The sequence below is a fragment of the Saccopteryx leptura genome, chromosome 2 (assembly GCF_036850995.1).
Source record: "Saccopteryx leptura isolate mSacLep1 chromosome 2, mSacLep1_pri_phased_curated, whole genome shotgun sequence".
Taxonomy (NCBI): domain Eukaryota; kingdom Metazoa; phylum Chordata; class Mammalia; order Chiroptera; family Emballonuridae; genus Saccopteryx; species Saccopteryx leptura.
In genome coordinates, this window is record NC_089504.1 from 361,529,374 (window position 1) to 361,550,965 (window position 21,592).

The 21,592-nt window shown below is 54.7% G+C and overlaps 1 protein-coding gene across 1 annotated transcript in view; it reads left to right on the forward strand.

The window, feature by feature from the left end:
• DNAH9 (dynein axonemal heavy chain 9) overlaps nt 1-21,592 on the forward strand; it is a 277,538-nt gene that overhangs the window by 229,718 nt on the left and 26,228 nt on the right. The window contains 7 exon segments of the mRNA XM_066364537.1: nt 26-148; nt 1,082-1,286; nt 2,374-2,538; nt 4,588-4,728; nt 11,160-11,330; nt 14,264-14,386; nt 21,379-21,592. The exon segment at nt 21,379-21,592 is cut by the window's right edge and continues 32 nt beyond it. Of these exon segments, the coding sequence (XP_066220634.1) occupies nt 26-148; nt 1,082-1,286; nt 2,374-2,538; nt 4,588-4,728; nt 11,160-11,330; nt 14,264-14,386; nt 21,379-21,592 (1,142 nt within the window).

A 21,592-nucleotide genomic window follows, 5' to 3' on the forward strand; every position in this document is an offset into this window, starting at 1 on the left:
TCAGACCGCCTGCCTCTCCCTCCAGCTGCCTTCACACCATAGAGCGGGCCCTGGAAGGCGGGCACGTGGTGCTGATTGAGAACCTGGGAGACTCCGTGGACCCTGTGCTGGGACCACTCCTCGGGAGAGAGGTCATTAAAAAAGGACGGTAAGGTTCGGCCGTGTGGCCCATCCTTTGTTCCCAGTGGGTTCAATGTCCCGGCTGGAACTGTGGACAGACCTGCCCTTCTTAGAACATCCTCTCCCCAGCTCGGGTCCAGGGTCTCCACACGGCGTGCACACTTCTCGTTCTTACTGGACAGGAGCGATGTAACTGCTCTCGGATCCCAGGGAAAGCTTCCTAGAGTCACTTTGCCTCTGTTGGTCAATGTCCCCCTTGACTTCCTTCTAAATGGTCGTAGTGCACCTTTTGGGGGAACTTGAAAAAAAAAAAAAGTAAGGGGCAAAAGACAAAGTGACTTTTAAGCTTGAGCATTTTAACCAAGCCAGACCTCTAAGTGCTGAGAACTCAGCTCTCCTTGTCGATTTGACGAGCCCGGAGCCTGTGGGTGCTGGCGGCTGGTGGCTGTGTGACAGGAAGAGAGATGAGGACAACAGGCACAGCGGAGGTGGAGGGGTGCGTATCCAGAAGGTTCTCTTGACGCAGAAGCCCCTCCCAGAGCCCAGGCCATAAGTCGCCTTTACATAGAATGTGTTCATTGATTTAATTGACCGTTTTCACCCATGCAAGTCATTCTCCATCAGCCATGAAAAAAAAAACGTAAGCTCTATTGCCAGCGTATAAGACAAACTGAGCAGGCGCTCCGTCCTGTAAACGCTTTGTTGCCATCTACTGGAAATGTTTCTAACGTGTAAATGGCTCTCCCTACGGTTGTGCATGCAAAATCAAACATGGTGGCCATGGGAAAGGTCTCTCACCCCCACCCCTGCTCCCAATGTGAGGGCACACCAGGATCCTAGGACTCACCCTGGACGTGCACAGGAGGAGTCCACCTGAGTATGACAGTAAAAATCTAGAATTCTGTCTCTGACTGAATGTGGTGGGAAGGCACCCACCTTCACGCGAGCCTCTCTGTTCCAGCTTCATTAAAATCGGAGACAAGGAGTGTGAATTCAACCCCAGGTTCCGGCTCGTGCTGCACACGAAGCTGGCCAACCCTCACTACCAGCCTGAGCTGCAGGCTCAGGTCACCCTGATCAACTTCACCGTGACCAGGGACGGCCTAGAGGACCAGCTGCTGGCCGCCGTGGTCCACACGGAGAGGCCGGACCTGGAGCAGCTGAAGGTGCGTCGTGGGTGCACGGGGAACGGGAGGCAGAGAGCGCGCTGCCCCGGGACCCTGCAGTGCTGCGCGCCCTGGGAGAGGCGTGGGGGCGGTGTCCTCCGGGGCCGGGCCGCGTGGGGGCGGTGTCCTCCGGGGCCTGTTCTCCGGGGCCGGGCCGCGTGGGGGCGGTGTTCTCCGGGGCCGGGCCGCGTGGGGGCGGTGTTCTCCGGGGCCGGGCCGCGTGGGGGCGGTGTTCTCTGGGGCCCGGCCGCAGGGGGGCGGTGTTCTCTGGGGCCGGGCCGCGTGGGGGCGGTGTTCTCTGGGGCCGGGCCGCGTGGGGGCGGTGTTCTCTGGGGCCCGGCCGCAGGGGGGCGGTGTTCTCTGGGGCCCGGCCGCAGGGGGGCGGTGTTCTCTGGGGCCCGGCCGCAGGGGGGCGGTGTTCTCCGGGCCCGGCCGCAGGGGGGCGGTGTTCTCCGGGGCCGGGCCGCGTGGGGGCGTGGGGGCGGTGTTCTCTGGGGCCCGGGCCGCGTGGGGGCCGTGTTCTCTGGGGCCGGGCCGCGTGGGGGCGGTGTTCTCTGGGGCCGGGCCGCAGGGGCTCTGCTGGGCTCCGCTGGGCTCCGCTGGGCTCTGGGAGGGCCAGGACCAGGGAGGCACTCGGAACTCCAAGCTGGGAAACAGAGGACGGAGTGAGTGCAGAGCAGAGAGTCAGAACACAGACACTGACCGGCAAGAGCAGGGCCACGCGAAGGGCTTCGGACGCGTTTGGGCCAGCGCATGAGGGCCTCTGTCTCCCGTGATCCCAGGCCCGTGTCAGAACTAAGCGGGGCCCGCCACCTCCGGAGGGCGTCTTAGCTCGGGCTGCTCTGCTGAAATGCCGTAGACGGGGTGGCCGAGACACACAGACTTGTTTTCTCTCAGCGCTGGGAGCTGTAAGTCCAAGTAAGTCCAAGATAAGAGGCCGGCACGTTCAGTGTCTGCTGTTTTGCCTTCAGTTTGCAGCCTCTGAGAGAAGAGATTCTGGCCCCATCAACCTTTATTTATTCAGACCGATCCCAAGAGCGAGACTCTGGGTTTCTAGATGTGACTCCTGCTTTCTTGACCTTTGCAGTCAGATCTCACGAAGCAGCAAAACGGGTTCAAAATCACCCTCAAAACACTGGAAGACGACCTGCTCTCTGGCCTCTCCTCCGCGTCTGGGGACTTCCTGGGAGACACGGCCTTGGTGGAGAAGCTGGAGAGCACCAAGCAGACGGCCGCCGACATCCAGGCAAAGGTAACCCCCCCGGGGGCCGATGTGAAGGCAAAGGTAACCCCCCCGGGGGCCTCGGCAGAGGGGGCTGACGTCCAGGCAAAGGTACCCCCCCCAAGGGCCTAGGCAGAGGGGGCTGACGTCCAGGCAAAGGTAACCCCCCCGGGGGCCTCGGCAGAGGGGGCCGACGTCCAGGCAAAGGTAACCCACCCGGGGGCCTCAGCAGAGGGGCCAACATCAAGGCAAAGGTAACCCCCCCGGGCGGCCTCGGCGGAGGGGTAGAGGCCCTCCTCCCAGAGTGGTAGAGCGTCGGCCTGGCATGCAGAAGTCCCGGGTTCGATTCCCGGCCAGGGCACACAGGAGAAGCGCCCATCTGCTTCTCCGCCCCTCATAATCTTCCTTGTGTCTTCCCTCCTCCCCCTTTCAGCCATTTAGCCCCAACACTCAAGGATGCTGCTGCCGCAAGGTTCTCTGCATGGACTTAAATTCTGTTCCCTTCACTCACCCAAGGGCGCTATCGAGAAAGACTGCTTTTTTTTGTGACCGTCCCTCATTGAAATGCAAAAAAGCGCACCATACATACTCCCCATTTTTAATTTCCCTCTGCATTGCTTTTGTAACAATTTCCTCATAGCTATCTTTTAGCTCACTTCTTCTCTTTTAAACTTTATTTCATTATTTAAGCCTGTGTACCGAGTTTATTATTTAAATAACTGTGTTTTCATTTTTAGGAGTTCTAATTAGTTCTTTTTTTCCAGATAATGCCTGTTCTTGTTTTGTTTTGTTTTTAATGTCCTGATTTTATACTTTATTTTACCTCTACTGCTTCCAAGCATAATGAAGGAACTGATTAAGTTTTAGAGTGTCAGTCATCTCCAGCTTCTTGGGATGTTAGTCCTGGGATTTTATTTGTCGGGCGGTGGGTCTTCTACTTGTCGCCTTCGGTGACACTTTCTCTTGAAGTTTTCGTTGTTGATTGCAGGTTCCTCTTCAATAAGGGTCACTGGGTTTTCTTCCCCTCTGAGACGCTCACACATGATCAGTACTTTCTATTCTGGAGCTAAGCAGGTCCTGCGGAAGTTTGTGTGTAGGGGTCTGTTTCACAGAAGCCCTCTTTCTGATGGTTAGCTCTCTCTTCTCAGTGTACCTCTGATAAGCAGTTTACTACAAATAGAATGTTCCGGTTGGAAGAGATTTTCTTTGTGAGCTAGTATATTAACTTCTGCATGAAAGTTAAGAGAGCAGAAGATAAGACACTATGCTTCTTTTACTGGATTTCCACTCTGGGGATTCTGGCTTATTTTTCACACCTATTTTTTGCATCTCTATAAAATATTCTTTGCGCCCTGGCTGGTTGGCTCAGTGGTAGAGCATTGGCCTGACATGCGGAAGTCCCGGGTTCGATTCCTGGCCAGGGCACACAGGAGAAGCACCCATCTGCTTCTCCACTCCTCCCCCTCTCCTTCCTCTCTGTCTCTCTCTTCCCCTCCTGCAGCCAAGACTCCATTGGAGCAAAGATGGCCCGGGCGCTGGGGATGGCTCCATGGGCCCTGCCTCAGGCGCTAGAGTGGCTCTGGTTGCAACAGAGCAACAGCCCAGATGGGCAGAGCATCGCCCCCTGGTGGACATGCCAGGTGGATCCCGGTCGGGCGCATGCAGGAGTCTGTCTGACTGCCTCCCCGTTTCCAACTTCAGAAAAAATAAATAAAAACTAATAATAATAATAATAATAAAATAAAATAAAATATTCTTTGCCAGAAACGGAGGGCAGAGGTTGGCATGGCCCACGTTCCCCCACTGGAGGAGCTGACATCCTCACCCTGTGAAAGGATGGAAGTGTAACACCTCTTCCACCCACGCTCTGCTAAGGAAGACCGCAGTAGCCTTCCAACACTCCAGCCCCTGTCCCCAGCCCCGTCCCCAGCCCAATCTCTCACCCACCCACCCCTCACACACACACACACACACACACAGACACCCATGTACTTACACAGAGAGGCCAAGGCGATCCTCGGGGAGCCCTGGCTGGCTGAAACGACGGACCGTTTTTTTTGTTGTTTTTTTTCCAAACAGGTCCTGGAGGCCAAGGCAACCGAAGTGCAGATCAACGAGGCCCGAGAGCAGTACCGCCCAGCAGCGGCCCGGGCCTCCCTGCTCTACTTCCTCCTGAGCGACCTCAGCAAGATCCACCCGCTGTACCGGTTTTCTCTCAAGGTGACTGACGCCCGCGGCCGTTCCCATGAATATAAGAGGGCAGGAAAACATGGCCCCTGCACACACCACGGGGGCCCCTCCCTGGGCTTCCAGCAGCTGGGCGGACCTCTCAGATCAAATCCACAGAGCGTCTGCGTTGCCTTCACACGTGTCAAACGTGTATTCCTCATCTCCTGACCTGGGTCTTCCATGACTCGGTGGTGATTTGGCTGGAACGGAAGGAGACGCCACCCCAAGTCTCAGACTCGCTCATTCTGTAAGCACGTGAGATACAGCTGGTGCTCTGCTCACTGAATATGTGAAAGAGGATACCAAAAAGTAGAAGTAATCCCGGCCCCCAGAGGTCATGGATGGACCTAGATCCTTCCGTGATGGCAAACCTTTTAATAAAAACCACCCACTTTTGCAGTGCTGGTCAACCTGGTCCCTCCCGCCCACTAGTGGGCGTTCCAGCTTTCATGGTGGGCCAATCACGGCACCGTTTGGTTGCTCAGTACCGCCCACCATGAAAGCTGGAACGCCCCCTAGTGGGTGGGAGGGACCAGGTTGACCAGCACTGCAAAAGTGGGCGGTTTTTATAAAAAGGTTCGCCATCACGGACCTAGAGAGTATTGTGCTAAGTGAAATAAACCTGTCAGAGGAAGACAAGTACCATGTGATAATCTAATGAACAAAATAAACTAACAAACAAAAGAGAAACACATGGACACAGAGGACATACCGCAGCTGTCAGAGAGGAAGGGTGTTGGGAAGCTGGGAGGGAAAAGTAAAGAGATTAAGGAAAAAAATACTGTGTATAGAAGACCCTCAAGATTCCACCAAGAAACAATGAGAACTGACAAATTCAGTGAAGGTGAAGAATATAAAATAAATATCCAGAAATCAGGTGCATTTTTATACACCAGTAATGGTCCATCAGAAAGGGAAATGAAGAAAACAGTTCTACAACGGAATATAACACCCTCTGCACAACACGTGATGAGCCCCCCACTTCAAGCAGTCTCTTTCTGCCCCCGCCCCCCACCCTTGTCCTCCTCCTACCCTCACCCCCCTTTCCCTCCGGGCATCGCTACACTGTCATCTATAGCTGTGTGTTAGGCATATACAATGTGACTAATCCTGTCACCTTCTTTGATCCCACGCCTCTTTCCCCCTCCCTCTGACAGCTGTCCCTCTGTTTCCTGTGACCCTGCCTCTGTTCTGTTTCGTTCCTCAGTTTTTTATGTTCATTAGATTTCACACATAAGTGAGATTATATGATATTTGTCTTTCTCTGCCTGGCTTATTTCACTTGGCATACTAATCTCCAGGTCCATCCGTGCTGTCACAAAAGGTAGGATTTCCTTCTCTTTTTATAGCCGCGTAGTACTCCATTGTGTAAATGAACCACAGCTTTTTTATTGACTCGTCCGCTGATGGGCAGTTGGGCACCCCTGTGTTGATTGCAGCACTATTTATAATAGCCAGGATCTGGAAGCGGCCCAAGTGCCCATCAGTAAATGAACAAATAAAAATGCTGTGATACGTATACACAGTGGAGTCGCACATGGCCATAAAAAAGAAGGAAACCTGTATAATTATGTTATCCAGTGTCACCCCAATAAATTCAATGAAAAAATTCTACACCGGTGAACACAGGAGTAAAAAATAAACTGGCTTATTGCTGAAATGGAAAAGTTTGAGACATCTGAAGATAAAACCAACCGCAACGTCCCCTTAAACGAAAGCCTAATCCAGATCAAAGCCCTAATTCTCTCTGAGATCCAGTCGCAGACAGGTGTGCAGGCTGAGAAGAAAGGCCGGCAGCCGGCACAGTGGGCGCAGGAGCTGTGAGGAGCGGAGCCGTCTCCGCAACACAGGAGTGCAGGTGGGGCAGCAGGCCGCCCGGAAGACCGAGCTACATGAGTAAGAGGTGGTGAGCTTCACTGTCCTCTCATCTGAAGAATTGACCCAATCCATCCCAACCTTCTGCAGCTACCACCCCCGATCCGTCAGCAGCCACCAAAATCGAAGCACGACCCTCCACCACCCAAAAAACAACTGGCTAAGAGCTCAGATGGTGGTTAGAGGCCCCCAAAGTGCAGGAGGGAGCCCGGGGCAGGGCCAGAAAGCACGGCACTCAGGGGACCCCCGGGCAGGGGACCCCCGGGCAGGAGCCTGCCCTTCTCTGGCGGCCGGAGCCCAGCCTGGAGCTCCAGGAATCCCAAGGATTCTAAATTAACAGCTACCCTTCTAAGAATTTATGAAGGTCTATTTGTCACGTTAGGAGAATACAACCTACAGTCTATGTATAATAGGGCCAATCAAGTGAGTGTGTCACTCCTATCTATTAAAACCAAAGCAGACAATAATAATAGACAAATTTCAAATTATTTTCTTTTATTACCTTTTTATTCCAAAGCTACTGTTTTATGGTTGTTGAAATATTACTAAGTGTTGGCTAAATTTATCGTACTCATGAAAAAAATAAAGACATATAAAATTTTAAGGGAATCCCTGAAAATATATCTTTATCCTCTAGGGCATTCACCAAAAAAAAAAAAAAAAAAAAAAAAAAAACCCAGCAGGTGGTGGAGCATTTCTGAACAAGTGATTTGGTGATTTGGTTTCTGGTTTGACCCAGCAGACAGAGGACACAGATGCAGGTCCGCGCACACAGAGGGGCGGGGCACGCGTCCAGACAGAGGACACAGATGCAGGTCCGCGCACACAGAGGGGCGGGGCACGTGTCCAGACAGAGGACACAGATGCAGGTCCGCGCGCACAGAGGGGCGGGGCACGCGTCCAGACAGAGGACACAGATGCAGGTCCGCGCGCACAGAGGGGCGGGGCACGCGTCCAGACAGAGGACACAGATGCAGGTCCGCGCACACAGAGGGGAGGGGCACGCGTCCAGACAGAGGACACAGATGCAGGTCCGCGCACACAGAGGGGAGAGGCACGCGTCCAGACAGAGGACACAGATGCAGGTCCGCGCGCACAGAGGGGCGGGGCACGCGTCCAGACAGAGGACAGAGATGCAGGTCCGCGCGCACAGAGGGGCGGGGCACGCGTCCAGACAGAGGACACAGATGCAGGTCCGCGCACACAGAGGGGAGAGGCACGCGTCCAGACAGAGGACACAGATGCAGGTCCGCGCGCACAGAGGGGAGAGGCACACATCCAGACAGAGGACACAGATGCAGGTCCGCGCGCACAGAGGGGCGGGGCACGCGTCCAGACAGAGGACACAGATGCAGGTCCGCGCGCACAGAGGGGCGGGGCACGCGTCCAGACAGAGGACAGAGATGCAGGTCCGCGCGCACAGAGGGGCGGGGCACGCGTCCAGACAGAGGACAGAGATGCAGGTCCGCGCGCACAGAGGGGCGGGGCACGCGTCCAGACAGAGGACACAGATGCAGGTCCGCGCGCACAGAGGGGCGGGGCACGCGTCCAGACAGAGGACACAGATGCAGGTCCGCGCACACAGAGGGGCGGGGCACGCGTCCAGACAGAGGACACAGATGCAGGTCCGCGCACACAGAGGGGAGAGGCACGCGTCCAGACAGAGGACACAGATGCAGGTCCGCGCGCACAGAGGGGCGGGGCACGCGTCCAGACAGAGGACACAGATGCAGGTCCGCGCGCACAGAGGGGCGGGGCACGCGTCCAGACAGAGGACACAGATGCAGGTCCGCGCGCACAGAGGGGCGGGGCACGCGTCAGACAGAGGACACAGATGCAGGTCCGCGCACACAGAGGGGCGGGGCACGCGTCCAGACAGAGGACACAGATGCAGGTCCGCGCACACAGAGGGGAGAGGCACGCGTCCAGACAGAGGACACAGATGCAGGTCCGCGCGCACAGAGGGGAGAGGCACGCGTCCAGACAGAGGACACAGATGCAGGTCCGCACACAGAGGGGCGGGGCACGCGTCCAGACAGAGGACACAGATGCAGGTCCGCGCGCACAGAGGGGCGGGGCACGCGTCCAGACAGAGGACACAGATGCAGGTCCGCGCGCACAGAGGGGCGGGGCACGCGTCCAGACAGAGGACACCCACTCAGAGCTCACACCTCATCCTGTGAAGCTAGGAAAGGCTTCCCGGGACGCGGGAACCCTCTGGCAAGTCTTTTCGGTGCTTTTCTGTGTGAGGAGGACGGCTGAATTCTGGGGAGGGTAGGTAGCAAGGCCTGGCCCCCACCTCCCTGGGCTCATAATCTGGTAATCCGGTATGAATGACAAGGTTTAAGAGAAAAAATCTCAGGCCTTAAAAGAACAGCGAGGGGAGTAGAGTCAGAATTCGCTCTTGCGGACAGGAGGTACCTTCTGGAGGAGGCCGTGGAACTACGAGCAGGCGGCCGCCAGACCTGCTCCAACATCGGAAACGAGAGGAGGGTTCTTCTTAGGATAGGGAAAAAAAGAAAGCCAGAACCTGTCTGTGCCAAGAAAATGCTAAATGCACCTAGATTTTTAGATTTTCTTTAGATCTTTCGCTGAGTTGTGAATCACAGCATTTAAACTTAGTAACTGGAGTTTCTCCGCCGCCGTTCCGAGTTTGAGAGAAAAGCCACGGTGACCGTCCAGGGGAAACCACGTGCTTGGTCTCTGTGGGCCGCGGAGTATCCCTCTGGGCGGCGCTGGGGAGTGTCAGCAGCTTCTGGCAAGCCTTCTCCAGTCTCGGTCCTACCCAGGAGGGGGAACACCATTGCAGATCGGGGTGAAAGGTCAGAAGACTCGCCTAGGACCATCAGATCCGAATGAAGGAAAGCTCCAGGGCTTCCTTAACGAGCAACACCAAGACCTGTGTGCTGGAGAGAGGCAGTCATGCTTCCCCCCACTTTGCCAATGAGGACATACACACCAGGGCATACATCTGACAGCTTTCCCCTGAGTGCCGAGTGCCTGGTGTCAGAAAGACCCAAGTCTATTTCTTATCACCTTTTTCAACCAAGATCAAGGGTCATCTGTGAGGACATTGTTCACAGTGCTAATGATGAATATCCTTGGGAAATAATTGTTTTTTTAATCTCAGAAAAAAGAGGGGGGCCCTGGCCGGTTGGCTCAGTGGTAGAGCGTCGGCCTGGCGTGCGGAAGTCCCAGGTTCGATTCCCAGCCAGGGCACACAGGAGAAGCGCCAATCTGCTTCTCCACCCCTCCCCCTCTCCTTCCTCTCTGTCTCTCTCTTCCCCTCCCGCAGCCGAGGCTCCATTGGAGCAAAGATGGCCCGGGCGCTGGGGATGGCTCCTTGGCCTCTGCCCCAGGCGCTAGAGTGGCTCTGGTCACGACAGAGCGAAGCCCCGGAGGGGCAGAGCATCGCCCCTGGTGGGCGTGCTGGGTGGATCCTTTCGGGCGCATGAGGGAGTCTGTCTGTCTGACTGCCTCCCCGTTTCCAGCTTCAGAAAAAAAAAAAAAAAAGAGGGGAAGGGAAGAGTCCCGGGAGGAGTTGAGGTGCAGGTTCTCTCTGCTGCCTGTGTGGCTTTGCCCCCTCACTCCCACCTGCGTCCCAAGACCTGTCCAAGCCCCTCCTCCCCCGAGTCTCACCTGTACCTGGCCCCACTTTCTCTGATTTCTATTTTATTCACTGTAATAGTGTTTTAAAAAGCCATAATGGGGGGGGGGTTTCTTCGCAAAGAAAAAAAGAAATCTGCGTAGCCCAAAGGGGAAAAGACCTGATTATATTTGGTTTATTTAATGATTCATTTTATTCATATAACATTCAAAATGCAGCATTCCTAAATGCTGCATTTGTATGAAAACGTGTGTATCTAAGTTTAAAACAGTGAAAAAATGGATTCATATGATTTTTATCTCCCACGATGCCTGTGATGTATAGTTCAGAAGATACCATCGCAGGGAGGGTCCACGGGCCAGAGGACACATGAGCGGACTCATTAAGTGACTGCAGGGTTAGCAGAAAGAAAAAGAACACATGAGACTGTGATCTTTTAGAACCAAAGGAAAAGGAAGTAATTAAAAATGTTTTGAGGGCCTATTAGGTACAAGGGTCTCTGTTAGACAGCAACGTTGTATCGTACAACACGTTGGCTCCCCCATCAAGAGCCTTATAATCTAGTGGGCAGAATAATTAATCCCAGCTGGTTACTGCTGACGGTGTTTACTTTTTATCCCGGTAGTTATACCACAAAACTTACCGGATTTAATTAGTTTGGCCACTGGACATTACTCTTTTCACTGATCTTAAAACATAGGCCCTTCCCTGCATGCCGCACAGCTGTGCCCACCGGGTGACAACGTAATTCACACGAGCAAACGAAGAAAACAGCAAACAGGACAAAAGTTGTTCTGCCGCTGCCGTCCCTTTGTGGCAGGACACGCTGGGGAGATGTCTCTGTGGTTTGGAAGTTGAACTACTCGCCGCAGGGCAGACTGCGAGCTGCGGACAGAGACGGTGGTGTAACGTCTCCGCTTCCCCGCGTCCCCCTCCCCAGGCCTTCAACCTCGTCTTCCGGAAGGCCATGCAGAAGGCCACGCCTGACGCCAGTCTCGAGGCCCGCGTGCGCCATCTCGTGGACAGCATCACCTTCTCCGTGTCCCGGTACACCACCCGCGGCCTCTTCGAGCGCGATAAGCTGACCTACCTCACCCAGCTCACCTTCCAGGTAAGAGTGAATTGGAAAAGTTTTCAGGAAGAAAAAAGAAAAGCCATTCTCTAGAGCAGGGGTAGTCTACCTTTTTATACCTGCCGCCCACTTGTGTATCTCTGTTAGTAGTAACATTTTCTAACTGTCCCCCCCCCCCCGGTTCCACAGTCATGGTGATTGATAAAGTAGGGAAGTCACTTTACTTTATAAAATGTATAAAGCAGAGTTACAGCAAGTTAAAGCAGATAATAATAATTACTTACCAAGTACTTTATGTCAGATTTTTTGCTGTTTGGCAGAATAAATCTTTATAAAACAACCTACTATAGTTAAATCTATCTTTTTATTTATACTTTGGTTGCTCCGCTACCACCCACCAAGAAAGCTGGAATGCCCACTAGTGGGCGGTAGGGACCAGGTTGACTACCACTGCTCTAGTGCTCAATCGGCAAGTGTGAAAAAGAAAAAACCAACTTCCTTCTCTTAACATTGTTTTCCATAGTGCACGAAGACTATTCATTGGGCTCTGAGCAGCAGGGTTAAACAGGAAGGTCTTATTAGGGACATGTTGGCTGCCCCATCGTTGTCCAACCCATGGCAGAATGGCTCAGTCAATCATTGTGGTTTCTCTCGCTGGTTCCGGATGGTCAGTGACCCCCTCAGCGTAGCCCTCCAGCAGCCAGGGTCAGTCAGTCCAACCCAGCGCTGAAGGTGCCACTGGTTGGCCAGACCAATCACTAGGTACATTCTGAGATTTCAGTAAGAACTTTCTTAGGGTGCCCTTCATTATTTATGTTTAGGGTTGCAAGTGTAATGTCCCAACATTCCCCTGGAATAAGAAATATCTTTCTAGCCTGACCAGGTGGTGGCACAGTGGATGGAGCGTCGGACTAGGACACAGAGGACCCAGGTTCAAAACCCCGAGGTCTCCGGCTTGAGCGCTTGCTCATCTGGCTTGAGCGTGGGGTTGCTGGCTTCATTGTGGGATCATAGACATGACCCCATGGCTGCTGGCTTGAGCCCAAACTTGCTGGCTTGATCCCAAGGTCACTGAATTGAGCAAGGGGTCACTCACTCTGCTGTAGCCCCCCCACCCCGGTCAAGGCACATATGAGAAAGTAATCGATGAACAACTAAGGTGCCACAACAAAAAATTGATGCTTCTCATTTCGCCCTTCCTGTCTGTCTGTCCCTATCTGTCCCTCTCTCTGCCTCTCTCTCTCTCTGTCACACACACAAAAAAACGAAATGCCTCTCTATAGTTCGGCAGCCTTGACCTTGAACATGAACTGTGATTCTCAAGGGTTTGGGAGCAGGAGGAGCTTCCGATGTTAACAAGAAATTCTTGTCTTTTCTTTCTTTTGAACATTAAAAAAAAACAAACATGAAAATGTATTTTCTTGTATTTATCATTGGACATTTTTTTCCATATGTAATTTACACCTGACCTTGATGCCTCATCGGGCTCTAAAGGCCAGATGTTCTAGGATCACTTCGACACTGACTCCGCATGTTTCAGAGACTGAAGGCGTGGGTGGGGGTGGGGAATGAGGCTCATCTCCTGCCCTCTGCACCCCCTGCTCCTGCAGAAGTGAAGCTGGGCTGTCACACAGAGAACGCAAGTCCCCTCCCCGCACAGACTGATCTCCTTCTGCCCCTCTGCTCCCACCAGACCCTCAGAAGCGTCCAACCCTAGCTTCTCCTCTCCTCTCCTCTCCTCTCCTCTCCTCTCCTCTCCTCTCGTCGTAAATATTGAACCCCCATTTTACAAGGGCTTCTCCGCCTCGTCTGCTCTATCTCCTTAGAGACTTTTCCTCAAACTGACCCAATTATTTGTTCCATTGTGAACATTTCCATCTGGAACCTCTCGGCAGAGAGCACCAGTTGAAGGCAGGAGAGCCATTTCCCAAGCACCTCTCTGTGGGACTCATTAGCTCAAAGCTGGGCAATGCCTGACCCTGACCTACACACACCTCGCCAACTGCCTCTGAGCCTTTGCGCTTTCCAGGGTCTCCTCCCTGGGAAGCCCCCTTTCCCTGTCTAAATAGTACCATCCCTTAGCTTCTCCAAGACCCCATTCGGAGCTCCTCACAGAAAGTTCAGTCCGACGACTCCCCTTCCCCTGCTCACAGGACTCTCCCCTATCCTGGAAGCCCCTTAGCACTGTCGGCTCATAGGTGCCCTTCTACTCTGAAAACAGTCATATGCTACTTGGATACTCTCCTCAAATCATGTCGTTTATATTTGTCGTCTTCTCCACAGCTGGCAGGAATGTATTCGATGGCATTTGTGATTGACGCATAAAATGCTCACTCACCAGGATTATATAGTCATTCACCGTGTGCATTGAAGTCACTGCTATTTAGGGTGAAAAGTAATGCCCACAGGAGCGACTGGCAAATAGACACCTACTTCCCCTCCACCTTCTTTTAACAATCAAAATGGATGGGCAGGCCCTGGCTGGTTGGCTCAGTGGTGGAACGTTGGCCCGGAGTGTGGAAATCCCAGGTTCGATTCCCGGCCAGGGCACACAGGAGAAGTGCCCATCTGCTTCTCCACCCCTCCCCCTCTCCTTCCTCTCTGTCTCTCTCTTCCCCTCCCACAGCCAAGGCTCCATTGGAGCAAAGCTGGCCCAGGTGCTGAGGACGGCTCCATGGCCTCTGCCTCAGGTGCTAGAATGGCTCCAGTTGCAATGGAACAATGGCCCAGATGGGCAGAGCACCGCCCCCTAGTGGGCATGCCGGGTGGTCCTGGTCGTGCACATGCGGGAGTCTGTCTGACTGCCTCCCGCTTCTCACTTCAGAAAAATACAAAAAAAAAAAAAAATCGATGGGCAAGTTCTAGTTCTAGAAGCAGCAGCGATCACACTGGGCTCCGCCCTCCCTGACGACCTGCAGGACCCGGTCCCCGGCTGCGGGTGAGGGACACGGTGTCCTGCCTCCACTCTGCAGGTCCTCCTCGCGCACCAGGCAGCCAACGCCGCCGAGCTGGGTCTCCTGCTCCGGGCTCCCGTGCGGACGGGCGTCCCCAGTCCAGTGGACTTCCTCTCCCCTCAGGCCTGGGGTGGCATCAAGGTCAGTACCCGCCCCGGGGGGAGTCACGCTCCTGTCGCCTGCGGTTTGTCTCTGTCCCCGGGGCTCTCCTGTGGGAGTCTGTGTGCAGCTGATTTAGCAGGTGCGTGGCCCTTCCCCCGCACACCCGCGGCAGGGCGGACCCTGCCTCACGAGCGGCACCTGCTGGCGTGAGGGCGCTGCTCCCAGGTGTGAGGGGACAGGGAGGTCCAGGGAGCTTCCCGGACTTCGCTGAGCTGCCTTTCCCCCGTCGGCGCCCAAGGCTGGCACGGAGCGCCTCTGCGGGGCCCCTGGGCTGGGGGGGAGATGCTGCTCTAGCCCCTCCATGAAGCGGACAGATGCCAGGCTGTTCCGACATCTTCACCCCGACCCGACCGGACCCGAACCCGAACCCAGCCCCACTCGGCCTCAGAGCGGCGGCTGCACTTAGCCTGGGCTTACCAGTGCTTAGTAATGGCTCACAGTGGCTGAGCAGCTTAGAAACGCTTCCTCTTACGTTGTCCGCACAGTCACCTGAGCAGTGGGTACTATTTGTTCCCGGGATTCGCATTCTGCTTGGCCTGATGGCAAAGCCCACTCTCTTCCATGTCATGTGGCTCGGTGTGGTTGGGATTCTATGAACACTGAAAAAAAAAATCACAAACTAAAAGCGCCTTTCAGTAGGGACTGTGCCTGTGTTCACAGGCTGCCACGATGCTGAGAGGAGGTTGACTGAGCGAACGCCAGCTCCAGACAGTGCAGCCCCTCTCCATGAGGGGGCCGTGTGGTCCCACGGGCACCGGTGTGGGGTGAGGACGCATCCTCTCCATGAGGGGGCCGTGTGGTCCCACGGGCACCGGTGTGGGGTGAGGACGCATCCTCTCCCTGAGGGGGCCGTGTGGTCCCACGGGCACCGGTGTGGGGTGAGGACGCATCCTCTCCATGAGGGGGACCGTCTGGTCCCACGGGCACCGGTGTGGGGTGAGGACGCATCCTCTCCCTGAGGGGGCCGTGTGGTCCCACGGGCACGGGTGTGGGGTGAGGACGCATCCTCTCCCTGAGGGGGCCGTCTGGTCCCACGGGCACCGGTGTGGGGTGAGGACGCATCCTCTCCATGAGGGGGACCGTCTGGTCCCACGGGCACCGGTGTGGGGTGAGGACGCATCCTCTCCCTGAGGGGGCCGTCTGGTCCCACGGGCACCGGTGTGGGGTGAGGACGCATCCTCTCCATGAGGGGGCCGTGTGGTCCCACGGGCACCGGTGTGGGGTGAGGACGCATCCTCTCCATGAGGGGGACCGTCTGGTCCCACGGGCACCGGTGTGGGGTGAGGACGCATCCTCTCCCTGAGGGGGCCGTGTGGTCCCACGGGCACTGGTGTGGGGTGAGGACGCATCCTCTCCCTGAGGGGGCCGTGTGGTCCCACGGGCACGGGTGTGGGGTGAGGACGCATCCTCTCCCTGAGGGGGCCGTCTGGTCCCACGGGCACCGGTGTGGGGTGAGGACGCATCCTCTCCATGAGGGGGGCCGTGTGGTCCCACGGGCACCGGTGTGGGGTGAGGACGCATCCTCTCCCTGAGGGGGCCGTGTGGTCCCACAGGCACGGGTGTGGGGTGAGGACGCATCCTCTCCCTGAGGGGGCCGTCTGGTCCCACGGGCACAGGTGTGGGGTGAGGACACATCCTCTCCATGAGGGGGCCGTGTGGTCCCACGGGCACGGGTGTGGGGTGAGGACGCATCCTCTCCATGAGGGGGGCCGTGTGGTCCCACGGGCACGGGTGTGGGGTGAGGACGGCATCTGCACAAGATGAATCCTGTGTATGAGCCTCCATGTCTGTTGCATTTTATTTTATTTCATTTTATTTTATTTTATTTTATTTTATTTTATTTCTTAAGTGAGAAGCAGGGAGGCAGAGAGACAGACTCCCGCATGCACCCGACTGGGATCCACCTGGCAAGCCTCCGACCGGGCAATGCTCTACCCATCTGGGTAGAGCATTTTTTAAGTGCCTGAGGTGGAGGCCATGGAGCCATCCTCAGTGCCTGGGGCCAACTCACTTCAAAGGAGCTATGGCTGCAGGAAGGGAAGAGAGAGAGAGAGAGAGAGAAGGGGGAGGAGGGGTGGAGAAGCAGATGGGCGCTTCTCCTGTGTGCCCTGACCGGGAATCGAACCTGGAACATCCATACACTGAGCTGATGCTCTACCACTGAGCCAAGTGGCCAGAACCAAAGGCCTGTAGCACTTTATATATTTCTCAACACAACAAAGTATGAATCTGAGTCATATGACTGCCTTTCTTTCTCTTTATATATTTTCCTACATTTCTGCAATTATGCAGATTCACGTGCAATTCTGAGGAATCCTAGAGCTCTTTCTGGGACCCCACACCCCCCCCCCCCCGTGGTGGCAGCTTGCATTCCTGTAGCGTGCTATCACATCCAGGAACTTGACTTTGATCCGAACTTCTACAGGTTTGCTTTCACCAGTTGTTCACACACTCATTGTGTGTGTGCGTGTGTGTATACCTGTGTGTAGTTTTACGACATGTGAGGATTCCTGTGATCACCACCACAGTCAAAATACAAAAAAAAAAAAAAAAAAAAGAAAGAAAGAAAGAAAAAGAAAAGTCATCACGACAGAGATCCCTCAACCCTCCCTTTCATAATCACGACAACATGATCCTCCCGTCTCCAATTCCTAATGCCTGGCAACCACTAAGCTGCTCTCCGTTTGTATAATTTTTTCATCTCAGGAATGTTATATAAATGGAAATATGCAGTAGGTAACCTTTCAAATGGGCTTGTTCAGGCAGCACCATTCCCTTGAGATTCGCCCAGTTTTGATTTACTTTATAACCAAGCCCCACACGTAAACACTATTATGCGTGCTGTCCCTTCAGAGTGTTCCTCTCGGGAAATTCAAGGCGAACCCCCTCATGCTGCCATCACTCAAAATATTACTCTACCTTCTTTTTCAGAGCCCATTGCTATTTTTTAAATTATTTTTAGGTCTGGATCTAAATCAGGGGTCATCAAGCTTTTTCTGTATAAGGCCACATAGTAAATATTCAGACTTTAAGGGTCACAACTACTTACCTCTGCCAAAGGCACACATAATGTATGCATTAGAGTGTCAAGAAAACTTTATTTGCAGATGCAGGTGGTGAAGCAGGTCTGCGCTGCAGGCTGAAGTGTGCTGGTCCCTGATCTACATAATGAAGGTGTGATTTGAATTTCATTTCTTAACTTTATTTGTCATTCTGGACACAATCTTGCAAAAGAGGGCGGCAATAATATAATATATTGAGAAAGAAACAATGGGAACTCCATTCACAACAGCAACAAAAATCACAAAGTTAAAAGATGTTTGACTTTCTGTGGCAAACCATCAAGTTTTCTAGGCTACATTAGATACAAATGAAGTGAGTTCCTCTATACACAGAGCAATAGTTACAATAACTCCTCTGCACAAAGAGAAATAGTTACAGTAACTGCTCAGCACAGAGCAATGGTTACAGTAACTCCTCAGCACAGAGAGAAATGGTTACAGTAACTCCTCGGCACAGAGAGCAATGGTTGCAGTAACTCCTCAGCACAGAGAGCAATGGTTACAGTAACTCCTCGGCACAGAGAGCAATGGTTACAGTAACTCCTCGGCACAGAGAGCAATGGTTACAGTAACTCCTCGGCACAGAGAGCAATGGTTACAGTAACTCCTCGGCACAGAGAGAAATGGTTACAGTAACTCCTCGGCACAGAGAGCAATGGTTACAGTAACTCCTCGGCACAGAGAGCAATGGTTACAGTAACTCCTCGGCACAGAGAGCAATGGTTACAGTAACTCCTCGGCACAGAGAGAAATGGTTGCAGTAACTCCTCGGCACAGAGAGAAATGGTTGCAGTAACTCCTCGGCACAGAGAGCAATGGTTACAGTAACTCCTCGGCACAGAGAGCAATGGTTACAGTAACTCCTCGGCACAGAGAGCAATGGTTACAGTAACTCCTCGGCACAGAGAGCAATGGTTACAGTAACTCCTCGGCACAGAGAGCAATGGTTACAGTAACTCCTCGGCACAGAGAGAAATGGTTACAGTAACTCCTCAGCACAGAAAGATAGTTACTGTAGCTGCAGCTTTTCCCTCCCTGTCAAGAGCCTTCCTGCACTGCCCAGAAGCCAAATTTTTTATTAACTGAGCACGTACTAAGCTACAGGCAGGCTGCTACGGCCTGGGGTAGACAGAGATGGCTCAGAAAGTTCTTGCCTGCAATCTTTTGGCAGTAACAGACAAGTACACCAGCAACCACAATTCAGTCACTACAGAAGCCCCAAGGGGGCCCTGGCCGGTTGGCTCAAGCGGTAGAGCGTCGGCCTGGCTTGCGGGGGACCCGGGTTCGATTCCCGGCCAGGGCACATAGGAGAAGCACCCATTTGCTTCTCCACCCCCCCCCTCCTTCCTCTCTGTCTCTCTCTTCCCCTCCCGCAGCCAAGGCTCCATTGGAGCAAAGATGGCCCGGGCGCTGGGGATGGCTCCTTGGCCTCTGCCCCAGGCGCTAGAGTGGCTCTGGTCGCAAAAGAATGACGCCCCGGAGGGGCAGATTATCGCCCCCTGGTGGGCAGAGCGTCGCCCCCTGGTAGGCAGAGCGTCGCCCCTGGTGGGCGTGCGGGGTGGATCCCGGTTGGGCGCATGCGGGACTCTGTCTGACTGTCTCTCCCCGTTTCCAGCTTCAGAAAAATACAAAAAAAAAAGGCTTAGAAGACTTGTCAGCAGGACCAGAACTCTCGTTTTCTGGCCCCTCTCCGACCAGCCTACATGTGTAAAGACAGGACAACTATCCCTCCACGTAGGAGGATGACCTAGGCAAGCGCAGGTCGAGGGTGTGTGTCCTTCTCCAGCCTCAGTTTCCCCTTGTCACCTACAAGACTCTGCTACTGCAGTCACACTCCTCTCCATCACACCCACACTCTTCCCTCTCCAGACTCGGCTCTGGCTGACCCTCCCCACAGAACGCCCTTCCCTTCTCTCTACCTCTATTGCTTCCTGGCCGAACTTGACTTCCTAAGACTTACTAAGCCCTCCCTCATCTCCTCTTTCTCTTGAGCTTAGACTGTAAGCTCCTTGTGAAGTCACGTGTCCTTTTATTATTATTATTTTGTTCACCTTTGTATTCCCAGGTCCCTGGTATGTCGTAGGCATACAGTGAATAACGAATGAATGAATTCTAGTGACAAGAATGTGTGGGCTCGTTAGAATCCATGGCCTTGTGGAAGGCGCTTTGGACAAAGGCTACTTGTTCATCTCACTGGATTGACCGAACATGCAAGCTGAGCGTGGGGAGAACAACCGTGTCAGGCTTGCTGGCTGGTGTCCCGGCTGCAAGCACTTTGCACGATTAGTGTGGGAGCACGTGGCAGAAAGCCACTGTGTGTCTGTGTGAAAAGCTGTGGGTGCTTTCCCTCGGGGGCGATTCTCCCAGATCACTCACCCATCACTGGGAGGTGTGGTTCCCTGGGGCCCTCAGCCGCCACCTTGAGGGACTGCGTTCCTGACCCCTTGCCCTCCACTGCGAAAAGCAAGTTTTCCTCTGTTTACGCGCCCGCCCATCTCTGCAAGCCTCCACTAAACGGGAATGGCCCAGCGTTTCCGGTTCCGCAGTTCCTCTGCGGTGGGTCCAAGTCCAGCGTGGACCTGCCTGGCCTCGGCCACTGGCATTACGCTGAGTAACGGTGGAAAGGTGCAGGTAACTCAGGGTCTGAGTGACGGTAGTGTGGGCTTTCTGAGGAGACAGGATGGACCCCCTCCCCATCTGGCTCCAGTGTGTCAGCAGGTGATGCCACACACATACCTAGCAGGTCTGGGGGAGTTTATTACTCATCCAGTCAGACTTTCCAGGGACAGTGGAGCTCCCAAGCAGTCTGGACGCGGCTTGCGGGAGCCGGAAAGGGGCCTACCCTGGGGTTACTAGGGAAGCTGTGGGTGAGGCCGGGGCGCGTGTACCTACGCCTGGGCGGGGCTGGCGGTGTACAGCTGCCGCGGCACCGAGAGGGACAGCCCAGTTCTCTCACCGCTCGCCCAGAGCCGGAGCAGGAGGCGGAGAGAGAGGGATGAGGCTTCAGAGCTCTCGGAAGTCAAATATCAAAAACATTAAAATCGAGTCTATGTCTTTATTAAAGATATCGGCTGTGGGGTCCGCAGAAGGAGGGCGGGAGGCCTGTGCCTTCCAGGTTGGAAGGGACGCACGTGACGCAGGGGGCTGACTCTGAGCTGGATGTGCGCGGCTTGCAGACCTCAGCAAATATTAATACTAATCACTAATCGCACATCCCGGGCGCAGGGGAGGAGTGGAGCCTGGCGCAGAGAGCGGGCCCTGGGACGCGGTGAAAGGCCTGTGGCCACGGACTGGGGCGGGCAGAGACTGGCTCGTGTCCGGGGCCCGGGGCAGACGTGTCGGACAGAGAGAAGGGCCGCGGGGCCCTGGGCCCCTGGGTGGGTTGGAGTGAGCTGAGTGAGCTGGTCACAGGGACTCGAGCCGGACGGACGGACGGACGCAGGCCATGCGCATGCGCGGGAGTTTGCAAGTTGGCGTTAACACAGAGTCAGTGATTGCAGAGAGGGTTGGAGGGGGGTGGACGGGAGTCGCCCGCAAAGTGAATATGGGAGTGGGAGGGAGGAGTCCAGGCGCCGTGACCAGAAAGACCACGGTGTCCGTTCTTGGGCCCTTTCCCACGTAACACCCTGAGGCAGGTGCTGTTCAGTCTCCCACGCAGATAGCGTTCCAAACACCTGATTTGCTAAACCTCGCATACTGTGGGGGCAGTTTGCTCCAGGTGAGCCGATCAAAATCCTTCCCCTTTCCTGAGTGTGCGTGGAGGAAGAGCCAAGCCTCCGGGAAAGAGCCTGAATGGGACAGAATTGTGTCTGTAATGTAGTCTTGCTCCTGAACCGTCCCCGCCCCCAACGCCGGGCACATCCCAGCTCTGAGAAACCGCATCAGAGCAGGCTTCTCGGAAATTCCCAGGCGCTGTCATCCATGGAAGAATTCCACCACCTGGACCGGGACATCGAGGGGTCTTCCAAGAGCTGGAGGAAGTTGGTGGAGTCCGAATGTCCTGAGAAGGAGAGGTTCCCACAGGAGTGGAGGAACAAGACCGCCCTGCGGCGCCTGTGCATGCTGCGGGCCCTGCGGCCGGATGGGTGGCCTGTGCCCTGCGGTAGGGGAGCAGGGGACCGCG